Source organism: Orycteropus afer, unplaced genomic scaffold, assembly GCF_000298275.1.
Source record: "Orycteropus afer afer isolate SDZICR_OR568_19922 unplaced genomic scaffold, OryAfe1.0 scaffold00068, whole genome shotgun sequence".
NCBI classification, from domain to species: domain Eukaryota; kingdom Metazoa; phylum Chordata; class Mammalia; order Tubulidentata; family Orycteropodidae; genus Orycteropus; species Orycteropus afer.
In genome coordinates this window covers 450,017-468,895 of record NW_006921655.1, presented here as the reverse complement: position 1 = coordinate 468,895, position 18,879 = coordinate 450,017, and the positions used below count along the sequence as shown (strand labels likewise).

Here is an 18,879-nt window from a genome sequence, read left to right as displayed (position 1 = left end):
TTGAACTTTGTGGAATTGTGCTCTATAGGGTTTTAATTGATTTTTCACAAGTTTCCCTAGGCGTTTCTTTCAAGGCACCTCTGGGTGGACTCAAACCTCTAAACTTCCAACCTCTTGGCTAACACCCAAGCATGTTAACTATTCACATACCCCAGGGACTTTGTCTACAAGTTAATGACTTCGCAATCCACATCTACAGTGAGACCTCTCCTTTATGCAGCTAACTCACTGATTTAAGTATATTTTAAGCAGCATGGTCAATTCAAACCAATTAAGATCTTGTTGCAATCTCAGTAAATGGTTCTAGCCTACTTTAGATAATCCTTGATCTTCCTTTCACAGTTCATACCCACCCATCCTTAGCTCTTCCTCCAAAGTACATTTGAAATCTAACCTCTGGGTACTTAGGCCATACCACTCTGATCTCTTGACCACTGCCTCAGTCTCTTTATTGGACTCCCTGCCTCTACACTTGCCTCACAGTACTGTTCTATTAGTAGCAGGAGTAAGATGTGAAACCTCGAACATGTCATTTTTCTGCTCAGTGCCCTCTAATGACTTCCTTCTCTTCTAAAATAAATTTAGACTCCTCCAAATGTAATGTGGGAAGCTTGATTTGATCCTGATTTAGAGGGGGGAAGACAGCTAAAATTGTAAATAATCCAGAATTTGATTATGAACTAGATGTTAGATGATATTAGGGAATTATGACACTTTTGAGTTATAAGCTTTAGGAATTGATGGAATACCAATTGAAATGTATCAAGAGAAGAATGCAATGCTGGAATTGTTCACTCATCTATGCCAAGAAATTGGGAACACAGCTACCTGGCCTACTAACTGGAAGAGATCCATATTTGTGCCCATTGCAAAGAAAGGTAATCCAACAAAATGCAGATATTATTGAACAATATCATTAACATCACATGCAAATTAAATTTTGCAGAAGATAATTCAAAAATGGTTTTGCAGAAGTAGATCAACAGGGAACTGTGAGAAATTCAAGCCAGATTCAGAAGAGAATGTGGAACGAGGGATATATCATTGCTAATGTCAGACGTTCTTCTTATACAGTCCAGCTTCTTGGAGAATCTGCTCAACATACAGACTGAATGAGTATGGTAAAAGGATACAACCCTGATGCACACCTCTCCTCATTTTAAACCATACAGTATCTCTTTGTTCTATTGAAACTGGCTCTTAGTCTGTGTGCAAATTCTGCATAGACACAATTAAGTGTTCTGGAATTCTTTGCACTGTTATCCATTTGTTATGATCCACACAGTTGAATGCCTTTACACAGTCAATACAACACAGGTAAACATCTTTCTGGTATTTTTTCTTTCAGCCAAGATCCGTCTGACGTTGTTGTTGTTGTTGTTTGCCATCGAGTCGGCCCAGACTCATAGTGACCCCTTCTTGGGTTTCTGAGGCAGTATCACTACGGAAGTAGGAATGCCCAACCTTCCTCAGAAGGAAGGTTGGGCATTCCTACTTCCGTAGTGATACTGCCTCGGAAACCCAAGAGGAAGGTTGGGCAATTCCAGAACACTTATGTATTACTGTATGGTTTAAAATGAGGAGAGGTGTGCATCAGGGTTGTATCCTTTTACCATACTCATTCAGTCTGTATGTTGAGCAGATTCTCCAAGAAGCTGGACTGTATGAAGAAGAACGTGGCATCGAGATTGGAGGAAGACTCGTTAACAACCTGCTATATGCAGATGACACAACCTTCATTTGCTGAAAGTGAAGATGCCTTGAAGTACTTACTGATGAAGATCAAAGACTATAGCCTTCAGTATGGGTTACACCTCACCATAAAGAAAACAGAAATCCTTAGAACTGAACAAAGAGACAACATAATTGCAGGAAATATTGAAGTTGTCAAGGATTTCGTTTTAATTGAATCCACAGTCAACACCCATGGAAGTAGCAGTCAAGAAATCAAACTACATGTTATACTGGGCAAATCTGCTGCAAAAGACTTCTTTAAAGTGTTAAAAAGCAAAGATGTCACCTTGAGGAGTAAGGTGCAGCTGACCTAAGCCATGATATTTTTATTAGCCTCATATACATGTGAAAACTGGACAATAAATAAGGAAGAACAAAGAAGAATTGATGCATTTGAATTATGGTGTTGGCAAAGAATATTGACTATTACCATAGATTGCTAGAAGAACAAACAAATCTGTCTTGGAAGAAGTATAGTCAGAATGCTCCTTAGAAGCAAAGATGGAGAGTATTCATCTCACATACTTTGGACATATTATCAGGAGGATCCAATCCCTGGAGAAGGATATCGTATTTGGTAGAGAGTCAGTGGAAAAGAAGAAGACCCTGAATGAGATGGAGTGACACAATGGCTGCAACATTGGGCTCAAGAATAGCAACAGTTATGCTAAAGGCATAGGACCGAGCAATGTTTCATTCTGTTGTAGGTAAGGTTGCTGAGTTGGAACTGACTCAATGGCACCAAACAGGAATAACAGGTACAATAATGCCATGGATGGAGGTTTTGTAAGAGAATATCCCTTATTTCCAGGAAATGCAGCAAATATATTAGGAATAAAGTATTACGATGTTTAGAACTTACTTTTAAATGAATTAGCAAGAAGATACATAGAAAGCAAATATGACACTATTGATATTTGAATCTAGGTGGGAGGTATATGAATAGTTAGTACACTATTTTGCTTTGTAAAGGCTTGAATTTTTTAAATTGTGATTTAAATGAAAGTTTACAGAGCAAATTGGTTTGTCTATTCAACAGTACATGTTGTTGCTTGTTGTTATGTGCCGTCAGAGTCAGACCCGACTAATAGCGACCCCTCCTTGGGTTTCCGAGGAAGTATCACTATGAAAGTAGATTGCCCAACCTTCTTTCTGAGGAGTGGCTGGTGGGTTTGAACCGCCAGCAGTCAAGTGCTTTAGGCACTACACTACCAGAGCTCCTCAACAATACATACACTTTGTGTTTTGTGACATGCATTGTAATTCCCACAATGTTATAGCACTTTTCCCACTTCCTCCCTGTGTTTACTGTCTAGCTTTGTCCTTTTTATTCTTCCTTTTTTTTTCTTTATTTGAAGGACAGAAAGAAGCCAGTGTGGCTAGAGCATGGTGAATAGCAGGCAAGCAGAGGGCAGAGAGATCCGAGAAGTGATCAGAGGCTCGGTCAAGTAGAGAATTACAGGGCACAGTTAAGAGTTTGAATTTCTTCCTCCTAATTTTTTGTTATGAAAAATTTCAACTAAGGTGCAACTTTTGCTTCCATCTGGAGCAAAGAAGAGTGAAAAATATCAAACAAAGGGAAACAATTAGTACAAAGGACTAATGGACCATGTGGACCCCAGCCTCCGTAATTATGCCATAAAAAATAAAATTATGCTTTCTCTTTTTATTCTCCTCCAGCTCTCTTGAGCCCCTTATCATTTGGCCTGCTAGATATCTTCAGTTGGCTGTGCCACAAGCACCTCATTTCATCATTGTTAGTTGTTTGGTGAGGTTTGGTGGTGTTAAGAAGGTATCAGAGTCAGAAGAACCGAGAATACTTGAATTCTGCCCTGCCAATCACCACTTTGCCAGTGTAGACCCCAAAGGAAGGTCACAAAACAATGGCAAATAAAAAATAAGGTATCCCTTTATTGCTACCTGAAGTGATATTTGATGAAGAGAACTCTGGAAAATTGGGATAGAAGATGTGCCTTAGGCTTACGCTGCAGACACACTCTCTTCTGTTCCTTAGACCCAAAGCAGATTTCAGGATCTCTGCCCTTTTCAACTGGACATATTTCTGAGGTTAAATGATAAAAAGAGAGATGAGTCAGGTGACTGGGCCCACCTTGAAAAGGAAGTTTCTAACCCTTAACTGAGAGGACGAGAAGGAAAAGAGACCAACCAATATGCTTGACCTTTTAAAGAGCAGGAAAACATCACTTAGTAAATTAGTGTTTTGGAAAAGAACAAGAGGAGGTCCCCTAGGGTGGGAAGTGAAAGTAGAAGAAAGGAGGATGACCTGAAACCATCTTCCTCTCCAAGACTTGTCTTGCCTTCTGCATTCCCTATCTTAGGGACCCTCAGCATGTTCTACCACCTGCCCAAGTCAGAAACCTCAGACCCTTGAGGTCTCCCTATTTCTCAACACCCTCGCTTGTACTGGGTTCACTTTTATTCTGGTTAGCTAGTGCCACTCTGACAAGTGTATACCACAAATGGATGGCCTTAACAAACAGGAGTTTATTCTCTTACAGTTCAAGAGGCTAGAAATCCAAGTTCAAAGTGCCAGGCTTTAAGGGCTGGGTGAAAGCCCCTCAGCCTTGGGCTTCAGCTCTGCCTCCTACTCACGGCCTACTGAAGCTAGAGGGTTTTCTTCACTCAGACAGCTGCTGGCTGCTGAGACTGACAAACCCAAGGTGGACAAATAAAAAGGCACAGTCCTGATGTTACCAAACGACATGGTAGGCCATTCATTCAAATCCATTGTAAGTCCCAAGGTCGGCAGAGCATGGCAGGCTGCTGAACAATGACACAGCTACATGCAGGGTTCAAGCGTGCCATAAGCTGGAGACCATTCCCAAAGCTGCTGCTTATATACAGGAAGCAGACCACATCCCTGAAGCAGCGACTCAGCTGCTTGTGGTAGATCCCACCATGGAGTTGATTGCCGGTCTCATCATGGGTAAAAACTATCATCAGCTTCCCAGCCACTCAACCAGGCCCAGCCAAGTTGACACACAAACTTAACCACCAAAACTTCCTAAAAGGTTTCAAATACATCCATACTGCTGTAACTCTGCTCTACTTTAGTAACAATTATCAACTTTGGTTTTCTACAAAACCAAAGTTCCTAGCTGTTGTCCTGTTTTAGATCTTACCCACTATCAAGTGCCTGCTAGAGTCATCTTTCTAAAATGCAAAATTGGTCAATCATTGCCCTGCTGCAGACTTCAGATACTACTCATTGTCCTTACAGTAAAATTCATACTCTTAAGGAGCTGACAAAACATGGTAAAATCAGACCTCTGCTTTTCCAGCTTCATCTCTTAACATCTCTTCCAACAGCTCCATGCTCTAGCCACACTGAACTCCTTTAGTTCCTCAACCTGTACCCTCATTCTTACCTTTGTCTGTTTTATTTTCTCCACCCTTTTCCCTATGTCTCATTCCTCTTCATCCTTTAGATCTCAGCAGCTAAAGATAAAATGTCTTTATATTGTTGTTGTTGTTATTATTTGCCATCGAGTCGGCCCCAACTCATAGCGACCCCTCCTTGGGTTTCCGAGGCAGTATCACTGCGAAAGTAGGAATGCCCAACCTTCCTTCCGAGGAGTGGCTGGTGGGTTTGAACCGCCAGCCTTCTGGTTAGCAGTCAAGTGCCTTAGGCACTATGCTACCAGAGCTCCTGTCTTTATATTATATTAGAACTGGCATATTCAATTTCCTGCTAAAGTCTCCCTAGCAGTCTAAACTTGGATGGCTAAGTCCACCTGTGTTCTCTCACAACATCCTGAGCTTCCTCATATTGTCACTTAACCCACTGTATGCCAGCTTTGGGATAAAACAAGTACTTGACTGTCTTTCCTCACTGTGTTCTGAAACCCTTGATGACAGAACCACTTCTTGTCTCAGTCAGCATTATACCCCCAGATCCTGACCAGAGTTGTCACTTAACCCACTGTATGCAAGCTTTGGGATAAAACAAGTACTTGACTGTCTTTCCTCACTGTGTTCTGAAACCCTTGATGACAGAACCACTTCTTGTCTCAGTCAGCATTATACCCCCAGATCCTGACCAGAGTTTATTTGATAAATACACAGGAGGAGAAAATGCTCAAATTATCTTCCTTGCTTGTTTGAGTTTTTGTACTAATAATAACTAATAATAATGTCTTCAACTTTTCTGCAGGCAGACAAGTTGTTAAAAGCCTTGAAAGCTCACCTTAAACAAGAAGCAAGGAAAGAAAATGAGAATCAGGTGAGTAGCATTTTTCATCACCTATTAGCAAAATAATCATAGTAAGTTGTTGAGTGATAAACACAATTGGTGATGATTTAAGACATGCTATTTATTTACTGAAGAGATCATTGTTAGTAATAGTGCCAGGGATGGCAGCTACCACTGCCATCCACTTGGAAGGGATGTAGGAGATCCTGCATAAAGAGGGAGAACAATGTGGTACAAAACTCAAAATCATTTGGAGGCAAAAAAAAAAAAAAGGTGGGGACCAGGTTTGCAGGTCCAATGGAGCCTGGTGTAACCACTGAGACTATGGCCCCTAGCTGCCCTTCAGGTCTGGAATTGAACCCACAACTGTGGTTTCCAGCCAAACAAAGTACAGGCATGTGAGTTAAACATTTACCTCAAGTAGACACATGCCCTGGAGAGAACAATCATGGGAGAAGGAAGGGCTGCTTATGCACAGGGAGATAGCTCAGGGTGCAGAAGAGTATGAAGGGATGAACACTGGGAGGAGGTAACTATGGAGAGGAAGTGGGAGGGGAGCTGCTGAATTGTAAATTTTGGTCAATGACATGAGACAAAGTATATGTGAACTGCTGTATGAAAAGTGAGTTTACTCTGTAAATCTTCACCCAAATCCTAAAAAAAAAACCACCGCCTGGTCCTGCACCATCCTCATCGTACTTCATATGTTTGAAGTAGAAGAGGAAATGGATTGCAGCCACTGTCAATCCATCTTGTTTGAGGGTCTTCCCCTTTTTCGCTAACCCTCTTCTTTAACAAGTGTGGTATCCTTCTCCAAGGAATGGTCTCTTCTGACAACATGACCAAAGTAGGTGAGATGAAGTCTGGCCATTCTTACTTCTAAGGAGCATTCCAGCTGTACTTCTTCCAGGACAGATTTGTTCATTCTTCTGGCAGTCAGTGGCATTTTCAGTATTCTTTGCCAGCACCACATTTCAGAGGCATCAACTCTTCTTTGGTCTTCCTTATTCATTGTCCAGGCTTCACATGCATATGAGGTGATTGAAAATATCATAGCTTGGATTAGGTGCATCTTCATCTTCAAAGTGACATCTTTTTGTTTTTTAATTTTTATTGTGATTTGGTTGAAAGTTTACAGAGCAAATTCATTTTCCATACAGCAGTTCACACACATTTTGTTTCATGACATTGACTGCAATTCCCCACAATGTAACAGCTCTCTTTCCACTTCCTCCCCATAGTTAACCTCTTCCTTGTGTCCTTCCCTCCCATGCACTCTTGCCCCCTGAGCTATCTCCCTGTGCAAATACTGTGCTTCTGTTCTCCCATGGTTGATTCCTCTAAGGAGTGGGTCTACCTGATATAAATGTTCATGCTATGCCTATCTGTTGTTTTATTGTAAGCCATGGGAGTGAGTTCAGTTCCAGATTTGAAGGGTGACTAAGGGCTATAGTCTCAGGGTTCTCACAAATGCTATCAGACCATTAAATCTGCTCTTTTTTTATGATTTTTAGTTTTGTTCCACATTGTTCTCCCACTCTATCTGGAATCTCCTGCACTGATCCCATTCTGAGTGGTTGACAATGGTAGCCAGGGACCATCTAGTTCTTCTGGTCTCATGGTCATATAGACTGAGGTTTGTATGGTCTTCTAGTCCCTTGGACTAATTGTTTCCATACATCTTTGGTTTTCTTCATTTTTCTTTGCTTTGGATTAATTGTTGCATCTAGATGGCCTCTTGCAAGCTTTCAGGGTGGCATCTTTACTCTTCGACAATTTACAGAGGTCTTTTGCAATAGATTTCCCAAGTGCAATATGATGTCTGATTTCTTGACTACTGCTTCCCTGGGTGTTGATTATGGGACCAAGTGAAATGAAATCACTCAGAACCTCAATCTTTTCTCCATTTATTGTGATGCTGCTTATTGGTCCAATTGTGAGGATTTTCATTTTCTTTATGATGAGTTGTAATCCTTTCTGAAGGCTCTGGTCTTGATCTTCATTAGTAAGTACTTAAAGTCATCTTCACTTTCAGCAAGCAAGGTTGTGTCATCTGCATATCACAGGTTGTTAACAAGTCTTCCTCCAATCCTGATGCCACATTCTCCTTCATATAGTCCAGCTTCTCAGATTATGTGCTCAGCATACATATTGAATAAATAATGGTGAAAGGCTACAACCCTGATGCACACCCTTCCTGATTTTAAACCATGAATCATCCCCTTCTTCTGTTCAAATGACAGCCTCCTGGTCTATGTATAGGTTCATTGTAAGCACAATTAAGTGTTTTGGAATTCCCATTTTTCTCAATGTTATCCATAATTTGTTATGTTCCACACAGTTGAATGCCTTCTCATAGTCAATAAAACCCAGGTAAACATCTTTCTGGTATTTTTTACTTTCAACCAAGATCCATCTGACATCAGCAATGATACCCTTGTTCCATATCCTCTTCTGAATCCAGGTTGAATTTCTAGAAGTTCCTGTGTATATACTGCTGCGGCTGTTTTTGTATTATCTTCAGCAGAATTTTAATTGTGTGATATTAATGATATTGTTCAATAATTTGTGCATTCCATTGCATCACCATTCTTTGGATTGAGTACAGATACGGATCTCTCTTCCAGTCAGTTGGCCACGTAGCTGTCTTTCATATTTCTTGGCATAAACAAGCAAGCACCTCCAATGCCACATTCATTTGCTGAAACATCTCAATGGGTAATCTGTCAATTCCTGGAGCCTTTTTTTTTTTTGCCAGTTCCTTCAGTGCAGCTTGGACTTCTTTGTTCAGTACGATTGATTCTTGATCATACGCTACTTCATGAAATTGTTGAACATTGACCAATTCTGTTTGGTACAGAGACTGTGTATTTCTTCCATCTTTTGATGCTTCCTGCATCATTCAATATTTTGCCCATAGAATCTTTCAATATTGCAGCTTAAGGCTTGAATTTTTTCTTCTGTTCTTTCAACTTGAGAAATGCTGAACATGTTCTTCCCTTTTGTTTTTTTGGCTCCAGGTCTTTGCACATTTCATTATTGTTTTGGTTACCTAGTGCTGTGCTGACAAGAATATACCACAAATGGAATGGCCTTAACAAACAGAAGTTTATTCTCTTATAGCTCGGGAGGCTAAAGTCCGAGTTCAAAGTTCCAGGCTCTAGGGGTTGTGTGAAAGCCCCTTGACCTTGGGTTTCAGCTCTGCTGCTTGTTCCCGGCCCAGTGAAGCTAGCTACTGGCTGCTGAGGCTAACAAGCCCAAGTTCGACAAATAAAATGGCACAGTCCCGATGTTACCTAACCATATGGCATACCATTCGTTCAAGTCCATTGTAAGTCCCAAGGTCAGCAGAGCATGGCAGGCTGCTGAACTACGACACGGCTACATGCAGGGTTCAAGCATGCCATAAGCTGGAGACCATTGCCAAAGCTGTTTCTTATATACGGGAAGCAGGCCACATACCCAAAGGCAGCTAGCAACTCAGCTGCCCACAGTAGATTCCACCATGGAGTTCATTACCATTCTCATCATGGGGAATATTATGTTCAGTTGCCCAGCCACTCAATCAGGCCCAGCCAAGTTGACACACAAATATAACCACCACAATTATGATACTTTACTTTGTCTTCTCAAGCTGCTCTTTGAAATCTTCGGTTTAGCTCTTTTATTTTTTTGTCATTTCTTCCATGTACTTTAGGTACTCTCCATTCAAGAGCAAGTTTCAGAGTCTCTTCTGACATCCATTTTGTTTTTTTCTTCCTTTCCTGCCTTTTTTATGACTTTTTGCTTTCTTCATGGATGATGATCTTGATGCCATCCCACAACTCATCTAGTCTTCAGTCATTGGTGTTCACTGCATCAAATACATTCTTTAGTTGGTCTCTAAATTCAGATAGGATATAATCAAGGTCATGTTTTGGCTCTCATAGGTTTGTTTTAATATTCTTCAGCTTTATCTTGAACTTACGTATGAGCACTTGATGGTCTGCTCTGTAGTCTGTCCTTGGCCTTGTTTTGCCTGAAGATGCTGAGCTTCTCTATCACCTTTTCCACAGATGTAGGTAGTCTGATTCCTGTGTATTCCATCTGGCATAATCCACATGTAAAGCTGTTGTTCATGTTGTTGAAAAGTAAGGATTTGCAGTGAGTAAGTAGTTGCTCTTGCAAAATTCTATCATGCGATCTCCAGCTTCATCTCTAACACCAAGGCCATATTTTCAAACTGTTGACAATTCTTCATTTCCAGCTTTCACATTCCAGTCACCAATAATAGTCAATAAATCTTGATTGCATGTTTGATCAATTTTAGACAACACAAGTTAGTAAAAATCTTCAGTTTCCTTGTCTTTGGCTTTAGTGTTTGGTGCATAAATTTGAATAGTAGTAGTATTAACTGCTTTTCCTTGTAGGCATGTGGATATTATCCTATCACTGACACCACTATACTTCAGGATAGATTTTGGAACATTCTTTGTGACAATGAATGCTACGCCATTCCTCTTCAACTTGTCATTCCCAGCATAGTGAATCATATGGTTGTCTGATTCAAAATGGCCAAAACCAGTCTGTTTGAGCTCACTAATGCCTAGGATATTGATCTTTATGCATTCCATTTCATTTCTGACAACTTCCAATTTTTCTAGATTCATATTTCTTACATTCCATGTTCCTTTTTTTTTAAATTGTGATTTGGATGAAAGTTTACAGAGCAAATTTCATTTTCCATACAGCAGTTCACATATACTTTGTCTCATGACATTGACTGCAATTTCCTGTAATGCAACAGTTCTCTTCTTACTTCCTCCCCGTAGTTAACTCTTTCTTGTGCCCTTCCCTCCCATGCACTGCTGCCGCCCAAGCTGTCTCCCTGTGCCTACACAGCCCTTCTGTTCTCCCATGATTGATCTCTCCAAGGGGTGTATCTACCTAATGTAAATGTTCAGCTCATATACCTGTCTTTTCTTTGGCTGGAAACCACAGGTGTGGGTTCAGTTCCAGACCTGAAGGGCAGCTAGTGGCCATAGTTTTAAGGGTTCTACCAGGCTCTATCAGACCAGCCAACCTGGTCCTTTTTTTTTTAAATGATTTTGAAATTGTTCCACATTGTTCTCCCATTCTATCCAGGATCTTCTACATAGATCCCTCTCTTGAGTGGTTGATAGTGGTAGCCGGGTACCATGGAGTTCTTCTGGTCTCATAGTTATATAGGCTGAGGATTGCATGGTCTGCCATTCCCTTGAACTAATTGTTTCCATGCATCTTTGGTTTTCTTCATTCTTCTTTGCTCTGGATGAGGAGAGACCTAACGTTGCATTGGATGGCTTGCAATCTTTTAAGTACCCAGTTGCTACTTGCCAAAGTAAGATGTGGAACAATGTTTTTGTGTAGTATGTTAAGCCAATTGAGCTTGATGTCCCCTGCAACCACAAGTCCAACTACTTTTTCCCTCTGGGTAACAGGCTGTGGTAAAGAAGTGACTACAACCTTGTCTCTTGTCAGCTCTACTATATACCTGGGAATTCTTACAGGACATACAATTACACTTGTAGAAACATTGTCTGCCAACCCTGTGCATGATCATGGGCACACTCCCCCCTGCATAGACATACCTAATTGTTCAGCTTGTCCACCCATTTATCCACCCATATTCCCATGTTTGCCTTCACTGACAATGCAGTACTGTCTGTGCAAAAGGGTTCATCTTTGTTGTCTGTACCTCCCATGCACCTCTCTATGTCTTCCTCTTCCTCAGTGCCACCATGTTGATCACTCATATTTGGTCATGTTCCAATTATTAATGGATGTTTGCAGCTGTTTCTTCCCATTTTGAGTCATACTCCATCAGCAAATAGAAGTCTCAAAAGCTTTACTTCATCCGTGTCATTAAGATTGACTCTACTTTGATGAGGCAGCTCTTCCTCAGTCATATTTTGAGTGTCTTCATAAAGTTTTCCAGTAATATATCAGTGTTTCACTGCTGTTCAAAAGGTTTTCATTGGACAATTTTTTCATTTTCTTCCTTTTTTTTTTTTAATTGTGATTTGGGTGAAAGTTTACAGAGCAAATTCACTTCCCATACAGCAGTTCACATACACTTTGTCTCATGACATTGACTACAATTTACCACAGTGCAACAGCTCCCCTCCCACTTCCTCCCCATAGTTTCCTCTTCCCTGTATCCTTCCCTCCATGCACTCCTGCCCCCTGAGCTATGTCCCTGTGCGTACACAGACCTTCCATTCTTCCATGATTGTTCTCTCCAAGGAGATTGGCCAGTTTTTTCAGAAGTGGATGGCCCTGTCCTCCTTCTCGTCTTTCAATCTGAAAGTTCTACTGAAACCTTTCCAGCATGGGTGAGCATGCTGGTGTTTGAAATACCAGTAGCATAGCCTCCAGCATCATAGTAACACACAAGCCACCACAGTACGACAAATTGACAGACGAGTGGTGATCACATGTGCTGCCACTCTCCAATTTTGCCACCAACCATCCCTCCCACACATCCCTGTTTTTCTTCTGGGTTTGATAATTTGTTGCAGTGGCCACACAGAACTCACAGACAGTACTCACAATTATGAGGTTTATTAGGGAAGTAATGGGTTACAATTCAGGATCAGAAACAATCAATACCATTCTTTGATCAAGATGGGATCTTCTTAGCTCCTTTAGCACACAAGCCTCTCTCTTGCCTTAGCCTGGCCTTGGCCCTGCTTCAGTGTTACAGTGTTCTCAAGTTCTACCAATAAGTGCCCAGAGGGATCCCACTCTATCAGTCAGCGTTGGCCCACAGGTACTTAGCTACCATGTTATCTCTGCTAGTCTTCTTTCTGCTGCTGCTGTTTCTTTGCCACTGCTTCTTGCCTTCGCTTGCTGTCTCTCTAGTATTACAGTTCTCTCCCCTGGGTCTAGGAGTTCCTAGGGCAGGGACCTCAGGTCCAAAGGATGCACCTTACTCCCATCTCCTTGATAGTAGTCAGGCCCTCTCTGTTCTCTAGGATTGGCTCTTTTTTCACACCAGTAATATGGCAAATCCGACCAGTCCCCTCATTAGCATTCCATACACCTTATTTGCATGGTCCTACCCCCACAAGAGTGCCGTGCACCTTGTTTTCATTGTTAGCAAGTTATCCAATCCCATTGGTGGGCCACAAGCACCTCATTTGCATAGTTCTACCCAATCATTTGGTGGGAGTTATAAAGACTGTGACTAGAAGGGCCATGTAAGTAACTGACTGCACCATAAATGTATTAATAATATAGTTTTGTTTTGTTTTGTTTAATTTTTATTAGGATTTGGGTGAAGATTTACAGAGTAAATTCACTTTTCATACAGCATTTCACATATACTTGGTCTCATGTCACTGACCAAAATTTAAAATGCAGCAGCTCCCCTCCCACTTCCTCCCCATAGTTACCTCCTCCCAGTGTCCATCCCTTCATACTCTTCTGCACCCTGAGCTATCTCCCTGTGCATAAGCAGCCCTTCCTTCTCCCATGACAGGGATAGTTTGACTTCTTCCTTACCAATTTGGATGCCTTTGATTTCCCTTTCTTGCCTTATGGCCCTGGCTAGGACTTCCAGTACAATGTTGAATAGAAGTGGTGATAGCGGGCATCCTTGTCTAGTTCCTGTTCTCAAGAGGAATGGTTTCAGTCTCTCTCCATTGAGGGTAATGTTGGCTGTTGGTTTTGCATAAATGCCCTTTATTATGTTGAGGAATGTCCCTTCTAATAATATAGTTTTAATAATTTGTCCAGTCACAGTAAAATTACTTTAATGCCTAGTTTCTTAACTCAGGTTATTAAATGTGATTTTTTTCTTTTTAAATATTCTGTAATTCTTGTTCTTGCCTATGATATAGTTTTAGAGAGTTTTAACATTTTCTTTTACATATGTAGTATGTTTTTTATTCAATTTAAATTCTGATTTTTGCTGAGCTTTATAACTCTATGCAAAGGATATGGTAGATTAATGTCTGTCTTTATAGGATGAAAGTCAAATTTCTGCATCCTCTTGTGATGAGAGTGAGATACAGATTAGAAATCAGGAACAAAGTGTGAGTAAGACAGTCAGATGTTCCACCAAAACACAGAGAAGGCGCAATACAGTTGGAGGGAACCCTGACTCACAGGTGAACAGAAAGCGCAAGACAATCAGAGAGAACCCTGACTCCCAGGTAAACAGAAGTGTGAAAATGAAAATATGCCACCATTTAGGCTAAAATTAATATATTAGGCAATTTTCTTTTTTAATTCCCTTTCTATATCAGGTAGTTTGAGAATCAAGTATTAACATAAATGTTCAGAGGACTGTCTTTCTATTAAAAAAATCTTCGTGACCACCAACATATTTATTCATATAGATCAGTAACCCTACTCATCTGTGCTGGAAAAACACCAGAACTCACAGACAGAATTTTGCAGATGAGCTTACAATTCATGGACTCTAGCTTAAGAACTTCTGAGGTTGATTACTTAGAAATAAACACAAAATACTGTCTTATTCTCTACTTTTGTGTTTATCCCCTTACCCCTGACTTTTGCTCCCCACTCCCCACCTCCCATAAAAGCAACATAGAAAAAACCTCCAAATAATTAAATAAATGTTGTTTGTTTGTTTAAAAAGAAAAAGAAAAGGAAATTTTTTTAAAGATGCTAGTTATAATATCAGTAAGCTGTGCATAGTGGATTTGCCAGATGAAGTTAATCTGTGAGGGTGAGTCCTGGAGTGTACAGAAGGCTCCCCTTCTGGCTTAGCCCCTAACCCTATGTTACAGTGATCCTCACATACAGAAAACTGAGTCCACTTTGGCAATGCCCCATGTCTCCCTGAGAATTGCAGCATTCCATGCACTCTGAGTCCATGAACTCTTGTCTGTGCTATTCATCACTGTACTCTGAGGGCCTGACACTTGGGAAGCACTTGATAAATAGTTGTTGAATAGATGTAAATTCATAAAGTATTCCCTTAAATGAGGTACACCAAGCAAAAAGGAGTTACCAAAATTGAATGTGACTTTGTTGTTTTTTCTCTCTTTTCCTAACTTGCCCCAGACCTGGCAATCACTCTGTACTTAGTGTTTCAGCAGAGTAGTTAAGGAATTAGCCTCAATTGCTTTATCTCTGGTTTTATTGTTCTATTTTATTCTTCCATTCAGATGTTACTTTTATATGCCATGATCTTAATAGGTCATTAGATTATCCAGTGTCCCTAGTATCTCCTAGTCCCAGATTTCACATTCTCATGATACTTGATGAGGCTGAGAGCCAAATCTGAAAATTTTCATTTTCTCTGAACTCTTCTAACCACTTCTCCCTTCAGTTTGGTTCTTCATTTAAATAATTTGTTTCCCTTAAATTTTATAGCAGGATCATTCTGAGTTGAAAATAAGTGATCCCACTGAATTCCAGAATCAGGAGCAGCAGGAAAACCAGGATCTCAAAATTGTTAGAGAACCTCCTTCTCCACCAGATGAGAGCCAAGGAGATGAGAATACAGTTTCGATGGAAAAAAGCAGTACACATGGTATGTCATATAATGTTAAAAGTCCAAGTTCTGCAGTTAAAAAAGTTAGGATCAAATATGGTAGGCAGGCCACATAGGTCATCTTTAGTAAGATGTGCAGAAACCAGAATAAGAATGGTAGCTGGGAAGTTTAGGGATGTTGATCTCTAGTTGGTAAGAGCCAGGCCAACTCCTTTTGTTAGGCTGTTCTTGCTGACTCCAGAGACAAGTAATGTTTAGGTCACCATCCACCATGACCAGGGGCCAGGAGGAGAATAGGGAGGGAGAAGCACGTGGATCAGCTCACCCCATGGGGCGATGGCCATCACCATACGCTAAAATCATTTTTTTTAAGAGTTTAAGGATTCTTGAGACTAGAAAGTTTGAGAACTGCTAATCTAATATTGAGACCTTTCTTTGAAGCAAAGAAAAATCTTGGCTTATACTTTGCATTTCAGTGTCCTATCTCTAATCTGGAGGAAGTTCCTCAGTCTCTCTTTGTTATTCATGACCTTTACATTTTTAAATACAGACTAGTTATCATGTCCCATGGGTTGGTCTGTTTCTTCATGGTTAGATTTAGGTCATGTACTTTGACAGAAACCCCACAAAAGTGATACTGTGTCCTCATGCAGCACACTGGGAGATACAAGTATTGATTTGTCCCATTACTGGTGATGTTAACTCCGTCACTTGGCTGTGGTGCTGTCTGACAAATTGGCTCTTGTGAAGTAACTTTTCCATTTGTAAAGAATAAGTATCTTCAGAGGAGTACTCTGTCTGAAAATTAACCTCGTTTCTCACCCAGCGTTCCCTCTCTGGCTTTAGAACCAATATCTAAGCAGAAGCCCCTGTACTCCCTTCCCCCTAGATCCTTCAAGGCATCTATTGCCTTCTTTTAGGGATGCATTGGAGAACCTTAAGGATGGCATGTTTTTTAGTAGATTACTTCAAGTTGGAAAAAATACAGGAATGTGGCAAGTGATTATGCTAAGTGGGGGAAAATACCAAACCTTACCATCCCAAAAATTTCAATGAGAGTTTTAAAAAACAAAACCAAAATAAGTATAGGTGCAGGGAACCAGAGGAGAAATGCCAAAATGCTAACGGTGATTCAGAGGCTGGTGGGTTTGTGCGATTTCATCATTCTAGGTCTAACAATGTCATACTCATTTAAAAATTCTGAAAAACTTTTGCGTGTGTGTTATTGATATATGTATATAACTTTTATATGGAAGCATATTCCTTCTACCTGCTTTAAATGTATGAAATAAAATTGTAGTGGTGCTATAACATTCTCTTTATGTCCCTTTTGTATCATATCTACTACCACTTGGCAGAGTCTCACTTGCCACAACAGAAATTTCTTAATGGGAAGATGTTATTTGAAATCTTTAATTAGTTCTGTATCTGGATTTAGGTAATGAAGATTCAAAGATACTTTCAAAAAGAAAGAAGTCTTTCCATGAAGATGGTTTTTCAAAAGTTGGAAAAAATAAAAAATCTGGAAGCTCCACTCCAAGTAAGTACTTTGGACAAAGAAACCTGAAGTGATGGTTGGCCCACAAGATTCAGAATGGAGAGGTAGGGTAACCTTGAGCATCAGGACTTAATACTGGTTCTCATTTTCTAGCTTTGAGGCCTTGGGCAACTCAGCCTCAATAAACCCACATCCCCAATGTAAAGTGGAAATGATTATGCTACCTATTTCACCAGGTTGATGATATCTATAAATTAATTGAGACTATTGTTCTCCACCACTGATTGCTTAGCACAACAGCCAGGATGTAACAGTTATTCAGTAAACATCTGATGTCTATAAAGTACTTGTCACAATTCCTACCTGGTATTAAGTTTCTAGTAAATATAAGGGCTTCTAGTTCCAGACATGTAATTCTTCTGTATCTTGTGTCACTAGCACATTACCTGGTACATATGCTATTGGTTGAGTGTTGTGTATTTGTAGTTTTTAGAATGCTGCTCAGAATATATTAGAAACTAAATAAATATTTATATACTTAATTAGAATAGCACAGAGCAGGGTTAAGCAAACTACATCCCACTAACATAAGTCTGCCACTCCTTTCTTATACTCTGGTCTAAACCCACATGTCTGTTCACAGTGAAATGAACCGTCCGGAGATGGAGGATCTTTGATCATCTATAAGATGAATATGGTTTGCCTTTGATTTTCCAAAAACTAAATATTTTGAAATTAAAGTTTCAGCAAAGATGATGTTAAAGTTGAATGTCAGGGATACGGAGAAGAAAAATGAGTACTAGCACAAAAAAGAAAAAAAAAAAAAACAACAGGCAAGGTGAATAAGTGGATTTTGGCTTGTTATTAATTTTCATATTTTGGGGCACATTCTAGACTTTAAGAAGCTTCATGAGGCTCATTTTAAGGAAATGGAATCCATTGATCAATATATTGAGAGAAAAAGGAAACATTTTGAAGAGCACAGCAATTCATTTAATGAGTTGAAGGTATGTTGAAAAATTATGTTCTTAATGGAACTAAAAAATTTTATTTTAATGTTGAAATTATGTAAACACCATGGTTAATATAACCAGCTTTCTATTGTTCTATGTATGGAATGGATTTGTTTGGTTTAACATATCTTTATTAATAATCTTGAAGTTGTTTTTCCCAATGCGGAGACTATCAAAACCCTACAAATAAAGCTGAATCCTTAGAATGAAGAAATAATTCCAAAGTAGCAGTAAGTAGTTCTGTTTTCCATATTCAGATTCTTTGCCTACTACTTCTTCTTGAGGATGGACTAATAGAAGAAGCCTCCTTCTTTCCCCTGTCTCTCACCTAAAGGAGGAGGTGATTAACAGTGGCTAGTTTCAAGGCTTCTTATGGTAACTAAGCTTCTTGGCCTTCTTAAGGTAACTAAGCTGCTTCTGTCCAGGTCTTGCTAGACTCAACGCATCTTTTAGTAAGAGAAGGTGAAGAAAATGGAGGTTGGGTTACCAGAATAGTGAGTTGATAGCATCCTAGAAGGTTCATGTTATTGTCTTACACACTATCTAATGTTCTGGTGTTGTCATGTGCCGTCAAGTCAGACCCGACCCATAGCAACCCCTCCTTGGGTTTCCGAGGCGGTATCGCTATGGAAGTAGATTGTCCAACTTTCCTTCTGAGGAGTGGCTGGTGGGTTTGAATCACCAGCCTTCTGGTTAGCAGTCAGGTGCCTTAGGCACTATGCTATCAGTACTCCTATTTAATGTTCTAGTTGCTGTCAAATTGATTCCAACTCATGACCAAATATATGTCAGAGTAGAACTGTGGTCCATAGGGTTTTCTTTTTTTCTTTTTTTTTTAAATTAGGATTTGGGTGAAGATTTACAGAGTAAATTCACTTTTCATACAGCAGTTCACATATGCTTTGTCTCATGTCATTGACCAAAATTTATAATG

General features: G+C 40.0%; 1 protein-coding gene across 1 annotated transcript in view; it reads left to right on the top strand.

The window, feature by feature from the left end:
* Nucleotides 1–18,879, top strand: part of NUSAP1 (nucleolar and spindle associated protein 1) — a 45,614-nt gene that overhangs the window by 4,356 nt on the left and 22,379 nt on the right. The window contains exons 2-6 of the mRNA XM_007940504.1: nt 5,909–5,977; nt 13,936–14,079; nt 15,314–15,464; nt 16,873–16,974; nt 17,827–17,939. Of these exons, the coding sequence (XP_007938695.1) occupies nt 5,909–5,977; nt 13,936–14,079; nt 15,314–15,464; nt 16,873–16,974; nt 17,827–17,939 (579 nt within the window). The remainder of the gene's footprint in view (nt 1–5,908; nt 5,978–13,935; nt 14,080–15,313; nt 15,465–16,872; nt 16,975–17,826; nt 17,940–18,879) is intronic.